The sequence below is a fragment of the Mustela putorius genome, unplaced genomic scaffold (genome assembly GCF_011764305.1).
Source record: "Mustela putorius furo isolate JIRA1106 unplaced genomic scaffold, ASM1176430v1.1 tig00000592_pilon_pilon_pilon, whole genome shotgun sequence".
Taxonomy (NCBI): domain Eukaryota; kingdom Metazoa; phylum Chordata; class Mammalia; order Carnivora; family Mustelidae; genus Mustela; species Mustela putorius.
The window spans coordinates 8,427,823-8,451,756 of NW_025421426.1; the positions used below are offsets into that span (position 1 = coordinate 8,427,823).

The following is a 23,934-nucleotide window of genomic DNA, read 5'->3' on the forward strand; positions in this document are numbered from 1 at the left end:
CATGGACTTGTTGCTTCCATTTCCCTGATAAGTGAGATCCACAGTGCTCGGGTGGCTCGCGGAACCGAACATGCCCAGCTTCAGTCCCCAGATCTGCCACTTGAGATACTCTGCTGACCTTGAGCAAGTTTCTAAATCTGTGTGATTCTGTTTCCTCTTTTGAAAAATGTAGGTGCTGTTAGGAGTATTGAATGAGATAGGGAGGGAAAAGCTGTAGCACCTTGCTACTCAAAACATGATGGGGGCCCAGCAGCGTGGGCATCACGGGGGACTGCTAGGAATGCAGAATCTCGCACCCCCCCACACACACATTGGCTGAATAATTTTAACAAGGTTCCCAGGTGATTCTGCACACTCCGCCTCGCACCTAACGGGCACACAGGCATCCGTCCAATTGGTGGTGTTCTTACAAGCCTCTTTACTTAGGTTCTTTATTTTCTCATTTTTAAAAATTTAAATTCAATTAATTAACGTATAATGTATTATTACCTGCAGTCTTATATAATACCCAGTGCTTGCTACATCACACGCCCTCCTTAATGTCCATCACCCAGTTACTCCAACCCCTAACCCCTCTCCCCTCCAGCAATCCTCAGTTTGTTTCCTAGGATTAAGAGTCTCTTGGGATTTGTCTCCCTCTCTGATTTCATCTGGTTTCCTTAGGTTCTTAAATATGTCCACCTTCACGATCATGAGGGTGGGGTTTAAATCCTCATTCTTGAAAAAAGATTTTATTTCTCTATTTGAGAGTGAGAGAGAGAGCACAGGGGGGAAGGGTTAGAGGGAGAAGCAGAAGGGGAGCCCAGTGTGGGGCTCGATCCTGAGGCTCCAGGGTCATGACCTGAGCCAAACGCAGACACTTAACCGACTGAGCCACCCAGGTGCCCCATAAATTCATTTTTAATAGGTAAAGTAAGGTTCATACAGGTGAAGTGGAGGTCATAGAGCTAGTGGATGGAGTTGCTCTAGGGTCCAAATAGATATTTAACTGTAAATTTCATTATCTTTTCAATACATATTTATCCCTGAAATTGAAAATGTATACACCATCTTGTCCTTAATATCAAAAGGATGTAAAAATATCTTTGGGGTGCCTGCCTGGCTCAGCTGGTAGATCCTTCGACTTGGGATCTCAGGGTTGTAAGTTCAAGCCCCATGGAGGGTGTAGGGATTACTTAAAGCTAAAATCCTTAAAATAATAAATAAATAAATGATAAAAATATCCTTAATCACATGGATCCCCCGTGCCAAATAATTATGGACAAAATATTGAATTAATCTTACTACTGTGGCAATTGCATTTCAGAAAGTCGATAAGGATTGTGAGCCTCCCCTAACCTTTCTAGGCTGGCTGTGTCCTCAGCAGCGCAATTTAGAGTTTATAGCTCAGTCTGAGTTTCTCGATCAAGTTCATTTGCCCCCCATGTCCAAGCTCCAGAGGAACAGGAGCTCAAGAAAAGGAATAAGGGGATCGAGCTAGGAGCATCTTGGAGAGCTCCCTCCCTAACCTGAGACTTCATAAGGACAGAGGAAAAGATTCCCTGGAGGGGATAGATCCTAGACAGCTGGGTTTGAAACAATTCCTGATTCTCCTGCTTATAGTGAGCAAAATTAGGATAATATCACCACCTCCATGGGCCGTCGAGTCCAGTGTGACAGGGGAAGCTGTGGGCAAATTTTGAGAGGGGAGCGGTAAGCCAGGGCAAGAGAGACAGGTAAGGGACAGGGTCTAAGGGGGAAACGAACATTACTGTAGGGTATTTGCAGGGTTGGCCTTAGAATAAGAGCTCACTAACCCCAGCAAACAAAATGTTTCTTCACTCTTCCCTACATTATACACCAATTCTATTTTCTGCTTCCTCTTTCCAGAATCAGGGCTGGTCTTATACCATAAGTGTTACCATACCTGATTGATTTTTTTCCCCCCTCAATCCCGGACAAGGTGAAAAAAAGCTTTTCCTCTTAGCTAAAGAACCACTGAGAGATAGTACTGGGGTGAATTTTGTAAGATACCTAAAATCTTGCTCCTTGTTTAGAATATCAATAAAATTAGAGTAACTTGTCTAGGATCACATATATCATGACTGACAGAATTAAGACTAGAAATTGAGAGAAACTTCCTGCCACTGTTTTTAGATAAATTTCTAGAAAGATTTCAATTACCAAAACTGATGACAGAAGAAATGAAAAATCTATTTAACTGTTTAAAATTCTTTAACTATTTAATTTTCTTTTTTAAAGATTTTATTTAGTTACTTGTTTATTTGACAGAGATTACAAGTAGGCAGAGATGCATGCAGGCGGGGCTGGGGTGGGGGGCGGCGGCGGGAAGAAGACTCGCTGCTGAGCTTGATCCCAGGACCCTGAGATCATGACCCAAGCCAAAAGCAGAGGCTTTAACCCACTGAGCCATCCAGGTGCCTCCAACTATTTAATTTTCTTTTTAACTACTTAAAATTCTTTTTAAAATTGATTCAATAATTCAAATTTTAAGGTCCCAGATATTATCACTGATTAATTGTACCAAATACATTAGGAAGCAGTAACCCAATCTTACAGAATTGTTCTCGAGACTAGAAAAATGGAAATACTCCTCAATTTATTTTATTGGCCAACATATTCTTTTTTTTTCACAAAACATTAAAAAAATTTTTTTTAATTTAGTCACTAGCCATTCTTCAATAGAGTAGTTCAGCCTACTTACATTTGTTAAAATTAGTACACCCATTCTCCCTTTATTGTTGGGTAAATTTAACCTGTATTTTTATTGTAGATTTTTATTTTGTTTTTAATCAAGAATGGATATGGGATTTTATTAAATGCATGCAGAGCATCTATTAAAATAGCTCTAGTTTTTCATACTTTAGTCTTTAGTATGATAAAATGACTTTTTGTGTGTTAGATTATCTCTGTATTCCTGGGATAAATCCAACTTTGTCATAAAATACTGTTTTAAAACATTCCTAGATTCGGGGTACATGTATAAGGGAAGTGGAGATATAAAAAAGAGGTCATTGATTGGGAAGTTAAAAAAAAAGACTTCAAATTTTTTCCCTCTTTTTCTCCATTGCATGATTGAAAATTTATAACAAACACAAAAGTATAAAAAATAGTATGAAAACCCAGGTACCCACTTAGCAGTTAAAACAGTTGTCAACTATTGGCCAACATAATCTGCATCTCAAAACCAAACAAGGATATTATAAGAATGAAACATTAAAAGTCAATCTCATAGGGCACCCTGGTGGCTCAGTCTGTTAAGCATCTGCCTCTGTCTCAGGTCCTGATTCCAGGATTCTGGAATGGAGCCCACATCAGGCTTTCTGCTCAGTGGGGAGCCTGCTTCTCCCTCTTCCTCTGCCTACCACTCTCCCTACTTGTTTTCTCTCTGTGTGTCAAATAAATAAATAAAATCTTTAAAAAGATCTTTAAATAAATAAAGTCGATCTCATTCATGAAGTAGAGTTCTAAGCAAAATATTAGCAAATAAAATCGGGCAATATTTTTTCCTGTTTTATTGAGACATAAGTGACTTATAGTACTGTATAAGTTTAAGATGTACAACATAGTGATTGACTTTTTTTTAACATTTTTTAAAGATTTTATTTATTTATTTGACAGAGATAGCACACAGTGAGAGAGGGAACACAAGCAGGGTGAGTGGGAGAGGGAGAAGCAGGCTTCCTGCTGAGCAGGGAGAGGACACGGGGCTTGATCCCAGGACCCTGGGATCATGACCAGAACGGAAGGCAGATGCTTAACCAACTGAGTCACCCAGGCACCCAAAAGATTTTTTTTTTTTTTAAGTAATCTCTACACCCGACTGAGCTGGCCAGGCACCTCTCACTTGACTTTCATATTATATGAAAAGGTTACCACAATGAGTTTGGTTAACATCCATGATCTCACATAGATCAAAAAAAAGAAAAGAAAAGAAAAGAAAAGGGCAATATTTTTAAAAGATGAGAGTTCATAACCAAGTTGGATTTAGTCCAAGAATACAGTATTTGTTTAATTCTAAAAATTAACCAGTGAAACAAAAATGTGTTAGCAACATAAAGGTCATATCAATAATACAGAAAGTGCATTTGTTAAAATTCAAGTCCAATCATAACTTTTTAAATTCATTATTTTAAAGATCCTTAGCAAGCTAGGAATAGAAGGAAATTTCCTAAATATGAAAGACAATGGACATTTATAAGAAACCAACAGCGAATATAACTAATGTCTCATATTAGGTACAAATTTCAATATAATGCAGGCCTGTTGGAGTTTCCAAAATTGTAAGGAACCACACACATTATAAGCAGCAAAGAGTGCTAACTGCGAGCTCTGTTCCTGTGACTGAGATATGGCTATGTCATTTTAGCAGATAAACTAAAATTCACCCATTGAACAATCAAGCTCAGGATTGCTAATGTCCTTGAATGAGCACATTGTTACTAATGCTGCAGAATATTTTGAATGATTTTGTTACTTGGGCAGTTATTTTAGCATACACTGTTATTAAATTTAAAATATTTTAATTACTACACCATTCTCATCCAAATATTCATTAAGTGGTAGTGCTCTTAGGGGGCTTAAAAATTCATGAAGACCAATTACTTTGAAGTGGAAATTAGATGTTATAATATACTACACAGACACTTTAAACAAACACCAAATGCCCTGTGCAGTTAATTCAGCCGAGAACACTCAATACAACATCAGAGTTAAGGCCAAGGAAATAAAACAGGCAGCATTAAAGCAGATACATTCCACAGTGGAAGGGGATTTATGCTCCCTGGGAATGCATTCTTCCTCTCTGCATCTCCTCCTATGGGGATACGAGTTCTGAATAATGCAGGTTTTGAATTTTTCCAGGTCTTACAAGCAAAATCTTTGCATAGACCGCTCCACTATGTTACGTATGAAAGTAAAGTAATTTTTAATTTTTAGGCTCAGTTTTATTCCCGGATTTGGTTTTTACATTTGCTTTTATACCCTTAGCAGACATTTATGATTTTTAGTTAAAAAAAAAAAAACAATACCTTATCTTTTTGTGTAAAAAGTATTTTATTTTAAAAAATATTGTAATAAATAAATAAAATAGGGGCACCTGGGTGGCTCAGTGGGTTAAAGCCTCTGCCTTCGGCTCGGGTCATGATCCCAGGGTCCTGGGTTCGAGCCCGATGCAGGGCTGTCTGCTTAGCGGGGAGCCTGCTTCTTCCTCTCTCTCTGCCTACCTCTCTGCCTACTTGTGATCTGTCTGTCAAATACATAAATAAACAAAATCTTTACTAAATAAATAAATAAATAAAATATTGTAAACTCTCCCCATGTCAGTCAATATATCTCTGCATTATAATCTTACGTGGTTACTGACATATTCCCCACCTTATGGATTTCTACAAGCTCTTTTTTTTTTTCTGGTTTTCTGGTATTTTAAGATTTAGATTTTTGACAACGTGGTGCCCTTAACATAAATTGTAAGAAATGTACTTCTACATGTATCTTCAGACAATTATTTCATTAGGTTGTTTTCTAACAATAGAATTGCTACATTAAAAAAAAAGAAGAAGAATTGCTATCTTTAAGTAAGTACATGCTCCTTTAAATCTTGGTGCGAGTGGCCTCCAAATGGCTTTATAAATTACATTCCAAATAGAAATTTATGAGAATGAACATTTTTCCCAACTTATGCCCATGCTGGTTATCATTTTTCTTTATAATCTTTGCCAGCTGTAAAGGCCAAAAAATGTATTTAAACATTTGCATTTTTATTTGTAGTTTATCAGCTGTTTCCACATATTTATTCCCCATTTGCATTTCCCTTTTATTACTTTCCCCCTCCTCTCCATCGATCATTTTTATGGTAGTGTGATCTTCTTATAAATGTGTAAGAGATAATTAAATGAAGTCAATAAACCATTTGCTTCATATATTTAACAAATATATTGTCCAAGTATGTGTTTACTTGATTTTTTTTTTTCTGAAAGTAAGGTGTTAAATTTTTCTAGAGCAAAATTCAGCAGTCATTTCTTTTATGGCTTGACAGCTTGCCATCCCTGCCCAGAGTTTAAATGAGAAAATTCTCTTATATTTTCTCTAGGTACTTGGTGGCTTACCGTTCAAATGTTAAATCAAGAGTCAGTATGAAATTTGTGCGTTAGAATGTGTCTGTGCTGGAGACATAAGCTTGCCCTCTCCGCCCACAGCCCCGAGATTCGGAACATGATTTCTGGACTGCCTCATTTCTCTCCTCCTCCCACAGTGCCCTGCTTGGAAATCCCACCTTTATTGTGCTCTCAATTCTTATGAGCTCTTGGGTACCTTACCTGTTCTTTGAAGGAGTAGACAACGTTTTGAATACTCCAGTTTTCTAAAGTACCGGCTTTTTTGCTAGGGTTTGTTTGTCTTTTCCAGCTGAACTTTAGATGGGTTCTGTTAACGTAAAATAAAGCAAAAGGAAGGAAGGAAGGAGGCAGGGAGGGAAGAAAGAAATCACGTTACTCACATGATTGAGATTTTGATTGGATTTTTTTTAAAGAATGTTGAGTTTTCCCATCTAGGGCAACAATAGGTCTTTAAAATGCAGTATGTGTGGGGCGCCTGCGTGGCTCAGTGGGTTAAGCCTCTGCCTTCAGCTCAGGTCATGATCTCAGTGTCCTGGGATCAAGCCCTGCTTTGAGCCCTGCATCAGGCTCTCTGATCAGCGGGGAGCCTGCTTCTCCTTCTCTCTCTCTCTCTGCCTGCCTCTCTGTCTACTTGTCAAATAAATTAATTAATTAATTTTAAAATGAATAAATAAATAAATAAAATGGAGTATGTGTCACGTCTTTTTTTTTTTTTAAGATTTTATTTATTATTTGACAGAGAGATCACAAGTAGGCAGAGAGACAGGCAGAGAGAGAGGAGGAAACAGGCTCCCTGCTAAGCAGAGAGCCTGATGGGGGGCTTGATCCCAGGACCCTGGGATCATGACCTGAACTGAAGGCAGGGGCTTTAACTGAGCTACCCAGGCACCTCTGCACCATGTCTTTAATGTCACACAGTAGAGTGTAATAGTTTCTTTTGTGTAATTCCGCTAGATTCTTGTTTTTTGTTTTTTTATTTGAGTATAGTTGACACACAGTGTTGTATTGGTTTCAGGTGTACAGCATAGTGATTCCACAGGTTGGTACATTATGCTGTGCTTACCACAGTGTAGCTAAATTCTTGTTAACCTAGTCCTAGACACTCAATGATACTGTCAATGGAACTCACTTTTTGTTACTCTCATTCTTATGTGGCACAAGAGAAACAATTGATATGAGAGTATATTGAGGGGCGCCTGGGTGGCCCAATGGGTTAAGCTACTCCCTTTGGCTCAGGTTGTGATCTCGGGGTCCTGGGATCGAGCCCCGTGTTGGGCTCTCTGCTCAGTGGGGAGCCTGCATCCCCCCCCCACCGCCTGTCTCTCTGTCTACCTGTGATCTCTGTCTGTCAAATAAGTAAATAATATCTTTTTAAAAAAATTATACCAACCTGCACATCAATCTTAATCATGGGATCAAAGATAATAGTACCAAAAATGGGACAAACTAACATCACACATATGAAACTGATCTGATGTGATTGACTGAGAAGAATATAACTTTCCTTATGTAGAATTTCTGCCAAGAAATATGATAGCCTGAATCTGTGAGGAAACAAACAAACCCAAATGAAGGAACATTCTTCAGAATAATTGCTCTGTCCTCTTCAGAACAGCCACTGCCGTGAAAGTCAGACAAAGGCTAAAGAGTGAGATTAAAGGACTCTAAATGGTGTGACAACTGGGTCTAATGAATGATTCTGAATCGGATCCTGGATCAGGAGGGAAAAAAAATGTTATAGAGGCTACTATTGAGACGATGGATGAAATTTGAATAGATGGTTTACATATTAGATAATATTTCAGTGTTGGATTTCTTGGATTTGATCATTGTGTCGTAGTTACATGAAAGAATGTCCTTGTTCTTAGGAGATGCACACTGAACTTCTAGGGATGACCGCTCATGTCTGCAGCTTACTCTCAAATGGTGAGGAAGAGGAGAAGACGGGGAGAAAGAAATGGAGAATTGCATCTATGGCAAAATATTAACAAATGATAAATCTAAATTAATTGTTTCCAGGTGTTCATGCAGAATGAGCCATGCCAGCAGCCTTTCTGGAAGCTTGAAGTTTTTCAAAATAAAAAAGGTGAGAAGGATCAGAAAATGACTAACCGTGTGTTTAATGAAAATATCAAAATAAAATAATAAACTTTAGGTTCCTGTTTTAACAAAAGTATCACTTAACAGGGTCATATGGGGGGGGGATATTATGAGGGCTGTCCTTGGTCAGATCTTCCTTTGATTTTTGTGTATCTGCTGTTTTATCTACAATTTTAGTGGTACTTTTGAAATCCAGTGTTTGAGTGGAGGTGATGTTTGCATTCCTGGGAGAAAACAGGCTGGTGGTGGGCATCAATCTTTTACTATATCGCTGGGCTTTATTAACATTGTATGTTTTCATGTGTGCGATTGACATCTACCTTTCCTTCTCAAGGTAGCTTTGAGTCTGAAGGGACCCTGGTTCTAGGAACCCGTGGAACCGGGTTCGGATTCCTCATCTAGGGGTCATGGAGGAAGTAGGGCTCCAAACAGAAGTAAAGATGATTTTGGACAAATAATCCGATTCGCAGATAAGGCAGGGACTCTTCCGACGTTCCCTAAGAAAGGGGGCGCGGAGACTTATGGGAAACGGAGTCCCGAATTTGATGGATTACCGGGAGGAGAGCCGAGGGAACCTGTCCCTCGCAGCTCCTTCTGCGCATGTGCAGTTCCTCCTCTTTGTTCGCCCGCTCCCTTGTCTCCGGCTTCGCACCGCAGGTAATCGCCGAGCCTCGGAGTCCGCTCGCCGCCCGGTGACCGAGTCCTGCGGAAAGGATGTGCACTACAGGTGAGGACCTCGGGGGGTTGCTTTGCACGGCGCGGGATAGGTTTGTGCCCACACATGGTGGAAGCAAAAACTTGAGCGAACCCCAGGGGGAGCGGAGGACCCTAAAGAAAGCCAGAGACTGAGCAGCCTGGCTGCAGACCCACAGGTTCCACGAAAAGAATAAGGGCACGGGTTGCTCGGTCCAAATAAACTGCATCTGCGAAAAGGCATGTGAATGCGAAAGAACTGTTTCCAGGAGCTCCTCGAATTTGCATGTGCCCCGTCGACCATTCGTTAGCGAGTCAAACCCACGACGGCGGCGGGGATGAGAGTGGAGGCTTTTAATATTCATTGCATATCTGCAAGCTGCGGGCAGGTGGGGGGGTCTGCATTGTAGCAGACTGGTCTGAGTTTGAACTGCGACGAGGTTAAATTCTAGCTCCGCCACTGAGTCTCCGTGGGCAAAATGAGGAGCCTCTAAGACTCAGTTTCCCCAACTGTAAAATGAACTTATTCCTCAAACCCGTCTCTAGGTTGTTCTGAGGATTGACTAAGGTGACACCTGTAAAACACTCAGCACAGGTCCTGGCATTCACCAAGGACCTGGGAAATGTTCATTGCCTTTATCACTGTTCTTTTCGTTGAGAATATTGTTTATTTCCAAAGACACCCACCCCCCCACTCAGCAAAATGGGTATTAATCCCATTTTAGCCAAGAAGAAAACCGGGACTCTGGAGGTGAAGGGTCATGGTCAGTAATTGAAGGGGCTGGTATGCAAACCTCAAGCAATTTTGTTGTTGTTGTTGTTGTTGTTGTTGTTTTATCCCTGTCCCCGGTGTTGGGTTTTGTCCCGCAGCACACCCTTCCCAACCCTTTGCAGAGGGGCCCATCCCAGAGGCACGAGCAAAAACCTGGGGTGTACCAAGCTGAATCTTCTCTAGAGTTCATGGAGATTTCTTGACATCAGTTCAGAGCCCTTGTGTTACTCCACAATGAAGGCTTCTCTAGGCTTTCTTCGTTGTGCATCTGCCCAGTGGCCTCCCCAGTTTATAGACTCCCAAACCAGGTTTTTCTGACACTTGTTCTCAAATAAGGTTGTTAAAACCCCAGGGCTGGCTAGGCCCTACCCACCAGGGTTTGATAGGTTTGGGGGGGAGCTCCCACATTTGCATCTCTATCAAGCTCCTGACTGATGCAGATACTGCTGGGAACCGCAGGGAGAACTCCTGCCTCTGCTGCCTCTGTGGTCTGTGGGTGGTGGTGGTGGTCGTGGTCGCAGATGAAGAAGTCCCAGGGCAGCTGGGACCTGGGGTGCAGATTCCAGTGATTTGAATTCACATTTCCTTGGACCCCACAGCTCTTGTAAGGAAAGAAGGCAGGGCCACTGCGAGCAGGACACCCACCTGGGAATCCTCACCTGCTCAGACACAGCCCACCACAGCTGGGGGCACAGACCCCAGAAACAAGCAGGTTCTATCTTTGCTTGCTCAGAAGCGATTTCTGATCACATCACCACCCCAGAGGTTGTTAGAAGTGCCTGTCAGTGGAAGTGGGAGCCAACTTTCAAAAGAGAGAAGGGAACCAAGCTGAGTGAGGCTGGTAGGCAAGAAGCAGGCTTCCTGGGATGAGGAAATCCTGTGGACAGTGGATGAGGCTGTGGCCTGGGAAGACGGATCACCACTCCTCCCCAACCTCCTCCCGCGCTTTGTATTCTCCCTGAAGCTCCTGTCCCGGGATTGTCCCGGGATTCCGCTCAGCCTTCCACCCATCTGGAATTTAGGGCTATGGTACCCACCCCTTCCTCATTCCTGTCTTTGTAGGCAAATGCCAAGGGTCTTCAGGGGTTATGTAACCCTGTCTCGTTTTAAAAGTGAACAGTATTGGGTCATTAGCATACAATTAAATACAAGGTTTCTGGAGCCAGACTGCCAGGGTTCAAAGCCCGGCTCTGCTACATTATTTTTACTTCTTCCCTCAATTTCCTCATCTATAATCTGGGAGTAATACTCCCTACACCTTGCTTTATTTTAAGGAATAAGGTAACATATGTAAAGTACTTAGAACAGTGCCCGTTACATAGTAGGTACCATCCAAGTATTGTCAGTGTCCTTAATAGCAGCATAATCTCGGTTCGCATTATTTGTTAGTCCCAGAACCTGAGGAACCACTGGGACCCCCCTGACTCCCAAGCCCCTGTTCTGTCCACTGTGGCTCAGTTAAGTCAAAACAAGTTTCTTTTTTTCTTCTTCTTTTTTTTTTAAATTTCATCCATTTACTTAACAGAGAGAGACGGTGGCGAGAGAAGGAACACGAGCAAGGAGAGTGGGAGAGGGAGAAGCAGGCTTCCCACTAAGCAGGGAGCCACATGTGGGGCTCCATCCCAGGACCCCAGGATCATGACCTGAGCCGAGGGCAGACACTTAAGGACTGAGCCACCCGGGGGCCCCTCGAAACAAGTTTCTTAATTTAAAAAAATCCCTTAGAGACACTGAAACCAAAGGAGAATAAATCCCTTTAAATAAAATAGACTTCCCTGAAGCATACCTATCCTGTTAGAGGTTCCTACTGATGTTTTTTAACTTGATGAAATTAAAAATCTAAGTAGGAGGGACACCTGGCTGGCACCAGCACTTGATCTCAGAGTGGTAGGTTCCAGCCCCATGGTGGGTATAGAGATAAATTTTAAAAAATTAAGTGTGTGTGTGTATGTGTGTGTTGGAAAGTAAATGAGCGGATCTCCATCAGGTTTTTGTTTGTCGTGTCATTTTTTACACTTTTTTCTGATGAAAATATTCAAAACATAGAAAAGTAAAGAAAATAACATAACGACTCCCATAATACTTGTCACAGCTTCAGCCATTATCAAGCTGTGCCCATCTTGTTTCATCTGTACCCACCCCCACACATATGCATTTTACCTTCCACTTTTCATGACCCAGATCATTTTAAAGGAAATCCCGGGGATGCCTGGCTGGCTCAGTCGGAAGAGCGTGGGACTCTTGATCTCAGGGTCATGAGTTCGAGCCCCATATTGCATGTAGAGAGTACTTAAATAAATAAACAAACTTAAACAAATAATAAATCCCAGACATCAAAAACTTAAAATGTAACCTGTTTAGTAATGGCCAAAGCCATGGTATGCCATCTTTGCTACGCTAAGATTTGTTTAACCGACTCCTTCTTAGTTGGACTTTGGCTTGTTTTATATGTCTGCTATTAAACCAAAGAAAGCTGTTAATTGTAAGAAACCAATCAGATAAGAATATTTAGGGGCACCTGGGTGGCTCAGTTGGTTAAGCAACTGCCTTTGGGATTGCAGTCCTGGGATGGAGCCCCACATCGCGCCCCCTGCTCAGCGGGGAGCCTGCTTCTCCCTCTGCCTCTGCCACATCCCCTGCTTGTGCTCTCCTGCTCTTTCTCTGTCAAATAAATAAATAAAATCTTTATTAAAAAAAAAAAGAATATATACTTTCCCCAATGAAAAGCATGCTTCTCTTAAATACCCACAGTTATTCCTGCCCCATTGAAGGGTCAGACACATCCTCCCACTGTGTGGCTGGCCATCAGCTACTGTGTGTGGATTTCTAGGCAAGGGCTCTGAAGACCTTCAGGACAGACCCTGTTTCTTATGGTTGCTCTGCCCCATTCCCTTCCTCCAGCTCTGGCCTCCCAGTTCTGGAAACTTTCCCCGGAGCGGGAGATGAACACGTCGCAGGTGAGTCATTTACTTCTTACTTAACTTTTTCAATGGAATCTAAGAGTGACTTCACATTTTTTTAGTGACCCTGCTTTCTTATCAATTGTTCTTTTTTTTTTTTCTTTCACTTTTTGACGTGTTTTTTTGGGGGGGATATCGCCTGACTTTCTTTTTTTCTTCTTCTGGTGGTTTTGAAGGTCTACGTGTGATTTGTATTGTATTATTGATTACCTTTGATGTTTGGGACACATATGGGAATGTATTTTTCTTTCGACATCAGGGATCGTTTTCACCCATGGTACCATCTAAATAAGATACACTCCTTTATCTCAAGTTCTATGGAAACCTTTTAAGTGCTTCTTTTCCCACTTTCTCTTTACACAATAAATTTTATTTTTTAATTTTTTAAAAATATTTTATTTATTTATTTGACAGACAGAGATCACAAGTAGGCAGAGAGGCAGGCAGAGAGGGGCGGGGGAGAAGGCTCCCCTCTGAACAGAAAGCCCAATGCAGGGCTTGATCCCAGGACCCTGGGATCATGACCCCAGCAGAAGGCAGAGGCTTAACCCACTGAGCCACCCAGGCGCCCCTATTTTTTGAATTCTTTATTAACAATTGCATCACATCTTCTAGCTACTTGAACAAAAATTATTTCAATTCTAATATACATTTTCTGGTTTTTTTGGTTTTTGCTTTTTGGTTTTTGCTGTCCCAAGTCTGAAGATAAAGCGTCATAATGTTATCTACAATTTAGGGTTGCTGGTCATGTTCCGGTCACTGTTAAATTCCTTGCCTGGCTTAATTACAACAGCATTATGAGGTAGGGACTTTTATTACACCCATTTTACTGAAAGTATAAATAACAAATTTAGGTGCTTGTAGTTGGAGTGGTTTTAAGGATACATCATTAGAAATTCGGCCAGGCAGGGGGTGACTGGCTGGCTCAGTCAGTAGAGCATGTGACTTTAATATTGGGGTCATGAATCCAAGTTCCACATTGGGTGTAGAGATTACTAAAAAGGAAATAAATAAATAAAAGAAATTTGACCAGATAGGTCAACTTTGTCTTTGAATCCTTGAGTCCAAGTCCACTACAAGCTTTCCATCCATTTTGGGGAGTAAGAACCATCTGCTTCTGTTCCAGCCTGTCCGAGGACTTGGGATGCGACATCTCTTAGGCATGGCATTGCCGGATAAGACACAGGGTACAGAAAGTATAGCTTGCATGGGACATATGTATACTAAAAACCTATTTGTATTTCCCTGGGTGCCCTGTGTTTTTATTTCCTAGAGCTGGGACTGTACTTCGGTAGAAAGAGGGTTTCAGGTGTCCTCTGCTCCCGTGAGCCTTCCTCATAATCCAGATTCCTGATCCAGAGGATCAGTCATATTCTGTCTTTTCAGGGGCTGATTTTACTAGGTCATTCCAAATGGCCTGTTGCTGGACCGGCACAACCTGCCTCAGTTTCCCCATCAATCCCTGTAGCAGTTCCTCTTCCCAAGTTTCAAGAATTCTCAGGCTTCATGCCCACAATATGTCTCTTTGTCCAAAAATGTTAAAAATGTTGCCTACATACAGTTTGTGAATATTTTTTGAGGTTTCCTATTGAGTTACCCTCTGCCTCTTCCCTCGCATGGTCTGTACGTCCCCCCATGGCCAGCTTCACCAGGAACCATTCTTCCTGCTCTTGTCTGTTCACCACTCTGTCCTCCGGTTGTGTTCCTTCTCTGACTGCTCACTTCCATTGGATGCCTATGGACAGTCTTACGCCTTCTGAGTCTGCGTGTCCAGAAGTATCTTTATTCCGTCCCGTGACAGGATTGACCAGCTGTAGCGTTGGGGTGTGTGCTCCTGAGGGGGTGTGAGGAGAAAACACCATCTCCTGTTTGTGTGACTGAGGAGAAGTCATGGGCCAATTTGCTTCTCACCCCAGTTTTATTCTATCTTCTGGCAAAGTTTTTCTTTCTCCCGGGGTTTAAGCTATGTCACCAGGCCACATCTGCCCAGATGCCTGCTTGGTACCTGATGAAGGTGTTCCTGCCCACGAAGCCTCGTGCCCCAGGACACTTGCAGTGACTTCCCGACATTATTTCCCTCCCTGCCTCCTCTGCGTTCACACCACCCAGAGCTCCCAGGAGGCGGTCAGTGGCTCCCTGCTGTGGTCCGGCTGTTCTTCCTTTGCTTTTCTGTCGTCTTTTCCATTTTCCATTTTCTTTTGCTCTGTGTGTTAAGAGATTCGCTCATTTTTAGTTACCCAAGTCATGTGATTTTCAACGCCTTCTTTGGAGGGTTTTAGGTTTTAGATTTTTCTCTTTTCCTAAGTCAACCACCGAGTATGTTCTATCTGGGTCTTTGGCCTTTCTGCAGAGCCAACTTCTCTCACTTTATGGAAGTAAGATTCTGACACCAATCTAGGGACACCAATTGGAAGTCTTAAAAATTATTGTCTTCAACATCTAAGTTAATTCTGTCTTCATAGGCTTCCATTGATTTGTCTTGGCACTTATCTTTTTAGGATGTTGGTTTTTATTTATGTAAAAATGACACTGTTATTTATATTTGTTTTTTATTGTTTATTGCTATTTATTTTATTATTTATATTTGTCATAAAATAATATTTTGTTACGCAGTTTTTCCTGATGCTTATTTTTCCAGTTGTTTGTTTTCCCACCAGCAGAGTCTGGGCCCTTTTTAGTTTCCTTTTGTAAATGGAAAAACAAAAGCATCGGAAGATCAGTCCAGGCAGCTGCTGCTGTCCAGGCAGCTGCTGCTGTGTTCACTCGGCAGCACAGAGACCTGTTTCCGTGGCAAGCTCTTCCCTGGAATGGAAGGACAGACGTGGGGGCTTTTCCGGGAATTGTTGGGAGATGTGTCCAGACGGGCCTCTCTGTAGGTTGTACAGAGCGGGGCAGAGCTCAGGGGCCCCTCCTTTCCCCCCGCCAGAGCCGGCAGCGCCTTACCTGATGGCAGAGCTGTCTGTTTCCCTAGCGTTGCCCTAAAAGCAAAGCTGGGACCGCTCAGGGTACTCAGCATAGCACTTTGCTTCTCTCTCCAGTTGCAAAGTTCATGCAGACTCCTGGAGGCAGCTGCCCTGCTTTTTATAGGGAAGGTTGTTCTCAGTGTTGACCCTTCGCCAACTCCTTTGCGGGGCAAGAGAGAGCCAGGAGCGTAGCAGTCCTCATAGGCCCACTCGCTCTCCTAGGTCTCCCCACGCAGCTGCTGCTGACCTGGGCGGTCCTGCCCAGCCCTGAACAGAACCTGAGATTCGTGCTTCTTCTGGGTTTATAGTAGGGGATGAGCATGTGGCCTCCAGAATCTGCCTCCTCCTCTGTAACTTACAGAAACCCCTCAGCATTTGTCCCTTGCTGACAGCCCCCTTTCCCTGTACTCCGCTGCTCCGATCCCGTAGTGGTGTTTTTATGTATGTCTCTCCCTGCTATGGTTTGGAGGCCCAAGAGATAAATGTGTGTGCCCAGCCCATCATGTCAAGCTAGGAGCCTTTCTTATTCTTGAAATTGTCACCACTGGTGGCTCCCCAGGATCATGTCATTCCTTCTACGTTTTCCTCCTGAGCACCACCACGGACCTGCTCTGCTCTCCATGGATAGATACATCTGCCAACTCCTGCTTCCCCAAGGCCGCCTCTCCCTCCTCCTCCCCAGCAGGCTCCGAATCTTCTGTTTTCTGTTCTTTGTGGGTAGGTTTCCCACTCAGATGGCCTCAGCTACCACTGAGATACTCCTGATTTCCAAAATGTATCTTAATCCTTGACCTCTCTCCTGAGCCCCAAGACCATATATCCATCTGTCACCTGGAACTTCCCACCTGTGTGTGTCACAGATGTCCAAGATTTCTCCCTCTCTTTCTCTCTCTCCCGCCTGACCTAGTCTTCCTCCTGGCTTCTCAGTCTTGGTGTAGGGCACCAGCCTTGACCCAGCTGCTCTTGGAGATAACCCTGGAGTACTAGCCCCGGAGTACCAGCCCCAGAGTCCTAGCCCCGGAGTACTATTCCGTAGCCCCTCTTGCCTTGACCAATTGATGACAAATACCATTTAGAATCAGGTCCACATCTAAATGCCCCTGTTACGACATTACAGTCTTCTCTGATTATGGTTATTACCTTCCTCTCTAATTTGACTTCCCTTCCCGTCCCTGAAAAACCGTACCCTGGCTTTCTCAAACTCAACACAGTCAGTATTTGGGGCCAGATAATTCTTTGTTGTAGAGGCTGTCCTGGGCATCGCAGGCTTTCCAGAAGCATCTCTGGACCCCAGCCACTAGATGCCAGAAGCCCCCTTTCCTCCGTTGGGACAACCACAAAGGTCTTTGGATGTCACCAAATGCCCCCCCAGGCAGGCAAGATCATGTTGATTGAGAACTGCTCCTTTAAAACCCTCTCCCAGTTTGCTGCTAGGGCATTGCTTTCAAAATCTAAATCTGATCATGTCACTTAGGTATATGTCCCCAATTCCATGGAAGTCATCTCCAAAGCCAGGTGTCCACCCCAGAGAACTGAAGTTGACCATCAAGTAGTGTGTGGTATGTAAAGAAAGTTCTAGAATTCTCTTTCATGTTTCTTTTGTATCTAGAAAAAATTAAGAAAGGAAACTTTACTTTTGGTGACTAGCTGGAGAGTCCTAGACATGTGTCATTTAGAAATTAATGAGCGGAGGGATGCTTAGGAACTTCTGTTGATGGGGTGACTCGATATTTGGAGGCCACTGGTCTCCAGGAGAAAGTCCAAAATTTCTCCTTGTCTGACCACTGACTACCTCTACTGCTCTGAATCTCATCGAAGCCCCCAACCTTATTCCATCACCATGCACTACTTGCAACTCCCTTAATTTAATATGTGTCGTTATTTATTATTATGTAATTTATTACTGGGCATGTATGTGCTTTGTAGAAAGTCTCCTTGTTGGCCTGTGAACAACTTAAAAACAGGCCTAATGTCTTTTTTGTCTTAGCGTCCTTACTACTAGGATCGTTTAAACATATGGAGGGACTCAATTTTTCTTTATTTTATGAATTAATAAATAAATACAGAGGCAGAGCATTTCTATTATGATTTCTGTTTCTCCCGCAAAGTATAACGTAAAGGAAGTTACATGGTTGCCATCTTTTGTAACATGTTCTGGTAAATCTTAACAATGAACACGGTAGGGGCACCTGGGTGGCTCAGTCGGTTAAGCAGCTGCCTTTGGCTTGGGTTTCAAACCCAGAATATTGGGATCGAGTCCCACGCCGGGCTCTCTGCTCAGTGGGGAGCCTGTTTCTCCCTCTCCCTCTGCCTGCTGCTCCCCCTCCTTGGGCTCTCCTTCTCTCTCTCTCTGTTAAATAAAATCTTAGAAAAAATAAGATTCTCTCTCTCCCTCTGCCCCTTTCCCCCTCTCCCCACCCTCCGCCAAAATGAACACAGTAGATATTTATTTCCATACGGATTTCCCGTGCCATCGGGTCTTGAGCACCTCCCAGTAAGCAGGACTGGACTGTTACAGGGCTCGGTGTCGTTCGAGGATATATCTGTGGCCTTCACCCAGAAGGAGTGGCAGCTGCTGGACCCTGCCCAGAGGCTCCTGTACAGGGAGGTGATGCTGGAGAACTACAGGCAGCTGGTGTCCCTGGGTAAGCACAGCTTCCCATGCAAGTACCCACAGCATGCCCTTCCGTCTCAGCCCCCAAATCACTATAGGGAGTAGTGAGTTTCAGGCTTGAGATTTGGGATTCAAAGACCCCTTTAGGGAACTTGAAAGTCTGTTACACTCTCACCCTCCTGGCAAAAAGCCCTATCCCTGCACAGCTTCAAAAGTTTCTCCCTTCTGATTCTTCAAAGGGTCTGACCGAGCCCCATGTCATTTCCCCTTAACAGGGCACTGTGTCGCCACGCCTGAGCTGATACTCAAGCTGGAGCAAGGTGAAGAGCCGTGGGTACCAAAGAGAGAACTCCCAAGTCCGAGCCGCCCAGGTGAGTTCACGGTGGTGGAGAGAAGGCAGCTGGGAGGAACTGGACCCCAAGTGGCCAGTTCATTTTAGAGCCTTTTGAACTAAAGACAGATGACCTCCCTACCTTAGATAGCAGACCTCCAAGCAGCACCCTCAGATGTAAGTGCCTTTTGTGTTCTGTTCAACTTTAATGCCTAGAGAGGTTGGGCTGGTTTTTGTAGGATCCGATTGCTCCTTTCCTCATCCTAGACTATTGTTTCTGTTTTTCTCTGTTGGGTAATGACCCTGTTCACCTTTCCTCCTGTGCCGAACATGCTGTCATTGTGCAGTTATTGGTGCATTCTTATATTCAACAAATATTTAGGAGGGACCTGATATGCATCGGTCCCATTCTAAGCAAAGGGGATACAAAGACTCTACTCCTATCAGTAGATCGAATTAGTAAATTGGCAGATTTAGCAAAAAAAAAAAAAAGTAATATGTCTGGTAGTCATCAGCATAATGAAAAATTAAAGTCAGATGAAGGGTAGAAGAACTGATAGGGAGTGCTGGTTTTAGAAAGGAGCAGTGCAGGAAGAGTGGAATCGAGTTTTGAATGGAAGGATGGTGTGAGCCACAGATTATCTGAGAGATTTCCAGATCGAGGGAGCAGCAGGTGTGAAGTCTCTGAGATGGCAGTGTGCTTGGTGTAATCAGGGAACATCGAGGAGTCCATGGGACCAAAGGTGGTTCAAAAGAAAGTAGCGGCTGATGTCAGAGAGTTAGCTGGAGCAAAGCGCTCTGGGCCTGGTGAGACTGACTTCTGCTCTGAGTGAGGCATTAGGTGAGAGGGGAGATCAAGGGCTGCACCTGTGCACGCTAGGTCTGGAGGTCAAGAAGGCACGTGACTCTAGCAGGTCTCACGTAAGAATGAGCAGAAGCACCCAGTATGGTAGGGAGGGAACCAGAAGACGGTGATGTCCCAACAGTCCCATGAACAAGGCATTTTGAGAAGGAAGGAGTGAATTCCAGTATGCAGATGCACCTGTAAACTCAGCATTGCCTCTTTTCCTGCACATTATTCAGAGGCCACAAGGAAAATAAAAACAAAATGTCAATTCCGTTTTCACTAGTGGTGGGAATCAGCTGAAATCCTAAACTTAGAAAGTGGAATGGGGCGCCTGGGTGGCTCAGTTGGTCAGGTGTCTAACTCTCAATCTCAGTTCTAGTCTTGATCTCAGAGTCATGAGTTCAGGTCCCATGTGGAGCCTACTTTGAAAAATAGTGAATTAATTAGTTAGTTAATTAAAATGTGGATTACAACCAAAAATAATGAAAATCAGGCTTGGTCATGGAAGTAGATGGAGAAGGTAAACATCACACAAACCAACTATGGAAAAAAAGTGTCAGAACACATTGTACAGGTAGTATTTACTTGCAAACTTTGCCACAAATGGAACTTGAAGTAATGAGATTATTAAAAAAAAAAAGAAAGAAAGAAAGGGCAATGGGACAGTAGCATTGCCCTGAAGGATGCATAGGTACTGAGTAGAGCTAAGGACAGAATATGTGACATGAAGAACATGAAAGTGGATATGTGGCTAGAAATGTCCAATTTACAGAATTAAGTACCTGATCCAATACATCTGACAATACTTTAGACTTGTGGGCTGATCATTGAACATGTGCTGTGAACTTAGGTATAAGAACCTAGGGTAAACTCTAGGTATAAAAATCCAATATCAAATTTTACTAGTTGGCATATGGGTTTCTCTTTGTTTTATCTGCTACAGAAAAGTCACATATTTTTAAGGATATAATTGCTGTTCTTTGCTAAAATGAGAATAGCAAAGGATAGTAATAATCATGCATAGCTAAAAAAAATTTTAAGACAAAGATTAATAAAGGTCCTTGGACCAAATTGGATAGCCAGCTGCTTGAGTTTTCACAGAAAAAAGAAATCAGAGAGGAAGAAAACATGATATAAAAGTAGAATTAAACATTAGTATTGTAAGAGGACACAATCAGTTGGCCAAGTAAATCAGCAGATTGAAAGAGGGTGTCCGTCAGGATAGATAACTGTTGATCAATCCTGAGAGAGTCGAATGAAAACACCAACAACCAGAATACAGAGGTGAACCAGATCCTGTGGCAAGCATGGCTTGTTCTCTCCTATGTATTAACACTCTCTTTGGATAGTGTTTTACCATATCACAGCTCTATGAAGAGATGGGGATGAACTATAGGAATGAACCCTTAGACCCAAGGAAATTAGTGATTTTATAAGTTCAGTTGGGAGTTGGTGTACAGAGTGGGAAGGAGGAGGAAGAGTTTGGGAACATGGAGAGCAGAGTAAGGACTTCATTGCAGGTGGTAAAGTATGGGGGAGAGGAGGATATGGTTCTAGTCTGAGCTGCTGTCAACCTGATCTTGACTCTGATACTTCTCTTATTACCTTCTAGTCTTCCTTGTCTCCCTCCTCAGTGTCCTTTGTCTTTGCCCATCCTTTGAAAATCTTCCATCCTTGGGTGTTGTTTTCCTGACATCCTTTTTACCCAACTCACTGTTCCTTCTGTCTTATTTCAAACTCTCTATCCATCTTGACATCTCATTTGTAACAAATCAAAGCCATTTGTGTTAATTTTCAGCTTCCTTTCCTTTTGTGTTCTACTATAATATGTGTTTTTGTCTCTGTTTTCATGTTACCAAACCAAAAGAGTAGAATAAATATTTGCTCAGGACTTCTTTCATCCCAGAATACTGTGTCTAAAAACCCAAGAATCCACTCCAATAGAAACCCATATGACAACTAGTAGGCCACTTGTGTACAAATCTATTTCTTAAGAAACATGTTAAGATTTATAATGTATGTCAATTTCTCATATTTCTAGAAGTCCATAAAACCAATAATGTGAAAGAAAGAAGCCAAGAAGAGGAAGATAAATATTCAAAACAAGCTTTATTCTTCAACAACAGAATATTGATTAAGGAGAGAAATAAGACCTTGGGAGAAACATTTAATATGGCCACAAACCCAGTACCCTCAAGAAAACGATCCCATAAATTTGACTCATCTAGAACAAGTGTTTCAGAATTAATTGTTAGTAATGGAAACCATGTAAGAAAAAAGTCTAATGATATGAATGGATGTGGATTCCTTGATACTATGCATGAGAAAACTCATATAGGGAACAAGCCCTGTGAAAATGATCACAAGAAGAAATCCCACAGACATAATGAGGACTTTAGTCAACATCAGAAGAATTCTGTTTTGGAGAACGTTCTTGAATATAATAATTGTGGGAAAGCCTTTCACAAAAAGACTGCCTTTGTTACACATAAGAGAGCTCACAAAGGAGAGAAACCCTCTGAAGGTAATGAATACAGACAAGCCTTCACCCCAAAATTAAAGCTCAGTGCTTATCTGAGAACCCTTAAGGAAAAGAAACTACATGAATCCAGTAAAAATAGGAAACCCTTATGCATGAAGTCAACACGTGTACATCAGAGAGTTCACGTACGAGAGAAACACTATGATTGTAATAAACTGGGGAGATCCTTTGGCAAGAAGTCAAACCTTACTCAACAGCAGAGAGAGTACAGAGGAGGAACACCTGATGAGTGTAGTGAAAGTGAGGACACCTTGCAGAAGTCATACCACACTCAAAGTGAGAGAACTCACATCGGAGAGAAAATCTATGAATGTGATAAATATGGACAATCCTCCCATGAAAAGCCATGCTTTCCTCAACATCAGAGAACTCACACAGCAGAAAAACCGAGCAAGTGTCATGATCGTGAGAGAGTCATAATGGAGTCACACCTCACTCAAAATCAGAGAATTAACACAAGAGAGAGAAGCTTTAAAGATGGTAAGTGTGAGAAGTTAAAACTCGCTCGACACCAGAGAATGCACCCAGGGAAGAAAACTGCTGAGTGTCACAAAAGTGGGAGGGCTTTAAGTAAGAAGTCACACCTCACTCAAAATCAGAGAGCTCACCACAGAAAGAAAGCCTACGACTGTAATAAATGTGGGAAAAGCTTTCATAAGAAAACAGAGCTTACTCAACATCAGAGCACACACACGGGCAAAAAACCCTATGAGTGTAATGAATGTGGGAAGTCCTTCTTTGTGAAATCCAACCTCACCGAACATCAGAGAACTCACACAGGAGAAAAACCGTATCGATGTAATGAATGTGGGAAGTCCTTCTGCCAGAAGTCAGCCCTCACAGTGCATCAGAGAACTCACACGGGAGAGAAACCGTATCAATGTAATGAGTGTGGGAAAACCTTCTGTGTGAAATCCAACCTTACTCAACATCAAAGGACCCACACGGGAGAGAAACCGTACAAATGCAATGAATGCTGGAGATCTTTCTGTGTGAAATCCAACCTTGTTGTACATCAGAGAACTCATACCGGAGAGAAACCCTACAAATGTCCTGAATGTGGGAAAACCTTCTATGAAAAATCGGCCCTCACAAAACATCAGAGAATTCACACAGGGGAAAAACCCTATGAGTGTAATGAATGTAGGAAAACCTTCAGCCAGAGGTCAGCCCTCACCAAACATCAAAGAAAAACACACAAGAAGAAAACTCCCATCCATGTTGCCCACAAGCAGAAACCTGCATCCACAAATCAGGTTCGGTGAAGATCAGCCAAATCACAGGGCCAAAAAGCTAAGATGTCAACACACAAAGGAGTCTTCATCAATCAGTTATAGCTTATTGGAACTAGAGGATTAATACAGGAGTGAAACCTTATGAATGCTTGGAACATGTGAAAGCTTTCAGCAAATATTCAAAAATATGGAGGGGAAATTTATCACTTTAAAGAATATGGATAAAAATGTTCTTGTGAAAATGTTAAGTAGAAGTCATATTTTGGATGTGATGCCAAACTTATTAGAGAAAAGATAAACAGAAAATGTCCTGTTAATTGACTGTGAAATGTGTACCTTTTATAAAAGCAGGAATACCTTAAGTCATTGATACAATAGCATTAAATATATATGTGAAGACTTTCTGAGGTGTATTGAACTATATATTGGCATACAGTATGTGAGCATGCCATAGAACATGAGTTATGTGTATGTTGGATTTGTGATCAAATCCACCACTGTCTCTGAATGTCAACATATGGTGTACATAGACTAAGTACAGTCCCATAACCTGTGACCCAACAGTCCCACTTCTGGATACATACCCTAAAGCAATAGTTCTCAACTGGGCATCCTAAAGGGTGTTCAGAAATACCGGGATGGTTTGGTTTTCACTGGGACAGGGTGTTGTCTGCGGTTAGTGCGTGGGAAAGCCAGAGACACCAAATGTCCTGCAATGGGTCAGTAAAAGGACAAGAAGAGGCTCAATCACAATGCCAAGG

General features: G+C 42.5%; 1 protein-coding gene across 1 annotated transcript; it reads left to right on the top strand.

Annotated features, from left to right (window-relative positions):
* The first annotated feature begins 8,837 nt into the window (after positions 1-8,837).
* On the top strand, positions 8,838-23,572 carry ZNF334 (zinc finger protein 334). Its single transcript, XM_004746285.2, has 5 exons — positions 8,838-8,943; positions 12,583-12,638; positions 18,123-18,249; positions 18,494-18,589; positions 21,438-23,572. Exons 1-5 carry the CDS (start codon positions 8,931-8,933, stop codon positions 23,201-23,203), a joined length of 2,058 nt encoding a protein of 685 aa, XP_004746342.1. The 5' UTR covers positions 8,838-8,930; the 3' UTR covers positions 23,204-23,572.
* Positions 23,573-23,934: the final 362 nt, after the last annotated feature.